The sequence below is a fragment of the Lactuca saligna genome, chromosome 8 (genome assembly GCF_052625555.1).
Source record: "Lactuca saligna cultivar CGN05327 chromosome 8, ASM5262555v1, whole genome shotgun sequence".
In the NCBI taxonomy this organism is placed as follows: Eukaryota; Viridiplantae; Streptophyta; class Magnoliopsida; order Asterales; family Asteraceae; genus Lactuca; species Lactuca saligna.
This window is the reverse complement of record NC_136424.1, coordinates 78,541,138-78,543,958: the sequence shown is the minus strand read 5'-3', so window position 1 is coordinate 78,543,958 and position 2,821 is coordinate 78,541,138. Positions and strand designations below refer to the sequence as shown.

Below are 2,821 nucleotides of genomic sequence, written 5' to 3'. Positions count from 1 at the left end.
AACATTAAAAATTAGCAAAGAATGCAAGACAGTAAGAGTAAGACATATTCTTTTTTTATTTCTTTAATTAATTTGTATATTGTTTGGGTCGCTTTTGGTATACTACTAATGGAGTCAAATCTGGCCGAACACCAGAAAGTTAATTTAACATATCATCGAATTAGGTTCCCACTTCCCACTTCCCACTTCCCACCCACATGTTACATGTTTGCACATATGTTTTGATTCAAGAGTCGTGCAAAAATAACACACCAAACAATCGACACTTTTAAAGAATAATAGTATACCTCCATTAACCCCATATCACATGTAAAACTACTACTATTACAATACGTCTCTCATGGCAAGAAAGGCGCAAAAACAGGTTAGAAATTTCTGTAGTTAATCCGGACATCCGTAAAAAAGAACATGATTAAAAAAACATCATCGATCCTAAACGTAATTAACATGCTTGAGCGATTCGTTGAACCATCTTTAAATATGATAACACTCGTACGTTATTATCACCGTTGCAGCTGAAATTGGATATGTGATTGTGCACCGAGTCCCAGCCACGTCTTGCTATCTTCTTGCTTTGAATCGCCTTGCGTTTGGTATGGCGATCGAGCCGTAATTCTGTAATAAATTCGCAAAACAAACTTTTGTTTATCAGAATCCAATTAAACATGTAAGAAATTAATTGTATGATCGAATAATTATTAGGTCTTGATTTGTTTGTTCATTAATTACCTGTCTTTCCTCTTCTCCAAGAATCTAGCGAGGGAAGCTTTTCTTGCTATCGGAAGATCTGCAACAACAGGCTGAGGACGTTGAATCTTGATACTATCATGCACCATATTATTCGAAAGTTCTTCAGGTTTTGTGGGCTTCTGGGGAACCCCTTTCCCCGCTAACATCAAGATTTCTTTAACCTTCTCTGGAGCTAAATCATTGAACACGATGACCTGACCGTTGTAGAAGATGGTCATCGGTCTTGATTGATTCTGTCCGGCGGTGGTTTGCGGCTGGACAGGCGTCGGTGTGGTTTCAGCCATCGGGAAAAGATTCATTGTGGCAGTTGATGGTGCTGTCCTCCTACCTGAACAAATTTATAAACCATAAAAAATTAATCTTTACCTTCAAGAAACCATGTTTAAGTTAAATAATCCAAGAACTAATTAAAAGCTTCTGATTGTTGGAATAATCAAGAAAATAAAAAACTTACCAAGAGTCAGATCTGGGAAAGTGGCGTTTTCCTTCAAGTACTGAGAGAACAGATTACAAGTCTGGGAGAAGCTGGACTTCTCCGGAGCTCTGGACGGCATATTCTGGCCGGAAAATCTACCGGAATCCACAATTTCCGATGAAGTAGACATAATATCAAGAACAAGAAAAAGGAAAAGGAAAAGGAAACCCTGCTATGAATCTGAAAACTTAAGGTGTTTAAGTTGAGGAAAGGTGATTAATTGGCTTGTGACATATATAGTGGGTGATGAATCTTGAAAAGCATTGCAATGGAGTCGTGTTCTTGGCAACTTCCACGGACCCACCTTGTCCCCCTTATATTTATTAATCTTTTTATTCCGATATTGTTTACCTCGTGCTACAACGGCAGACCTTTTTTTTCTGTTCCCATTATACCCTTGCTCCAATCTCACCATTGATTTCTAGAATATTTGTTTATGGCATCATATCAAGGGTCATAATTGGGTAGCTTTAATTGATATAAAATAGATACAACACATGCATAAAAATGGATTATAAAAATATGGTTTGGAAAGAGTGGAAGTCGCCGTCCACCACCCACATGCACATGGGTAGCAACGCCAAAACACGTTGCTAATTACAAATACAAATACTATTAAATAATAATAATATAATATAATATAATATATAATAATAATAATAATAAATAATAAACACAAATGAAATAGCCACCAAAGCTCGACGCGTGGCTCCTAACCGTGTGGACCAACGCGCAATCACATGCTATATAGTATATAAAATACGTACATAAAGTAATCATAGGCATTATGTCTTTCCCATGTGGATATTATATATTTATTTATTTATTTATACTGTTAATAAATTACTAATTACAACTTTACTTGAAGAATGGAGATTACTTTGATGTCGGGGTCCTTTTTAATGACTGTAACACGGTTTGGACGCGAACCCTATTCAAATCAAAGAGATCATCTAATCGTTCAAATTAAAGTCGTTTTCAAGATGAGGAAAATGATAAAACTTTTTTTTTTGAATAAAAAGATGTATTAATGGAAGTAAAAAGTAAAAACCGTGTTTATATAAGCACATGCTTCAACAGAAAACTCGATATATATATGTTCCAATATTCTTTGGATTTTCAATAAAAGGCCCACCCTTATAAAGGTGATTCCAACAAATATCTAAAAATTATGTGACTGATAAATATTAATGATAAGTTTGTAATTTACCTACACACGAAAATAGATGGAAACGAAATATTCTAGAAAAACCCCAACATGTTAAAATCAGAACCGCAAATAATAAAGGAAATTGGATCAAATGGTTGGGCATTGGTGGTTTATGAGCGCTTTTAGCCCATCATGACTTTTATGTAACTCTCCTTTAAGATAGCAAATGCATATGCATGTTGAAGTTAGGTAGCTTTCCTTTGTCTTTGACATGTAACAAGTTCATGTTGATCTATAATCCATGTATCAACATATATAGCAAATTAAGATGTAGGTTATGGATGAAGGAAAGTTTTGTGGCTTGTGTGACCCCGGAAATCTGAAAATGTAACAAGTATCCATGTTAAGAAAATAAATTTTGTACTTGGAAATTCAAGTGTTGAATC

At 35.1% G+C, this 2,821-nt stretch overlaps 1 protein-coding gene across 1 annotated transcript; it reads right to left on the bottom strand.

Moving 5' to 3' along the window:
* Nucleotides 1-266: 266 nt before the first annotated feature.
* Nucleotides 267-1,444, bottom strand: LOC145011026 (protein TIFY 10A-like). Its single transcript, XM_078969640.1, has 3 exons — nt 1,205-1,444; nt 730-1,078; nt 267-615 (listed from the first exon to the last, which is right to left on the bottom strand). The coding sequence occupies exons 1-3, from the start codon at nt 1,353-1,355 to the stop codon at nt 504-506; spliced, it is 612 nt and encodes a 203-aa protein (XP_078825766.1). The 5' UTR covers nt 1,356-1,444; the 3' UTR covers nt 267-503.
* Between the last annotated feature and the right edge of the window lie 1,377 nt (nt 1,445-2,821).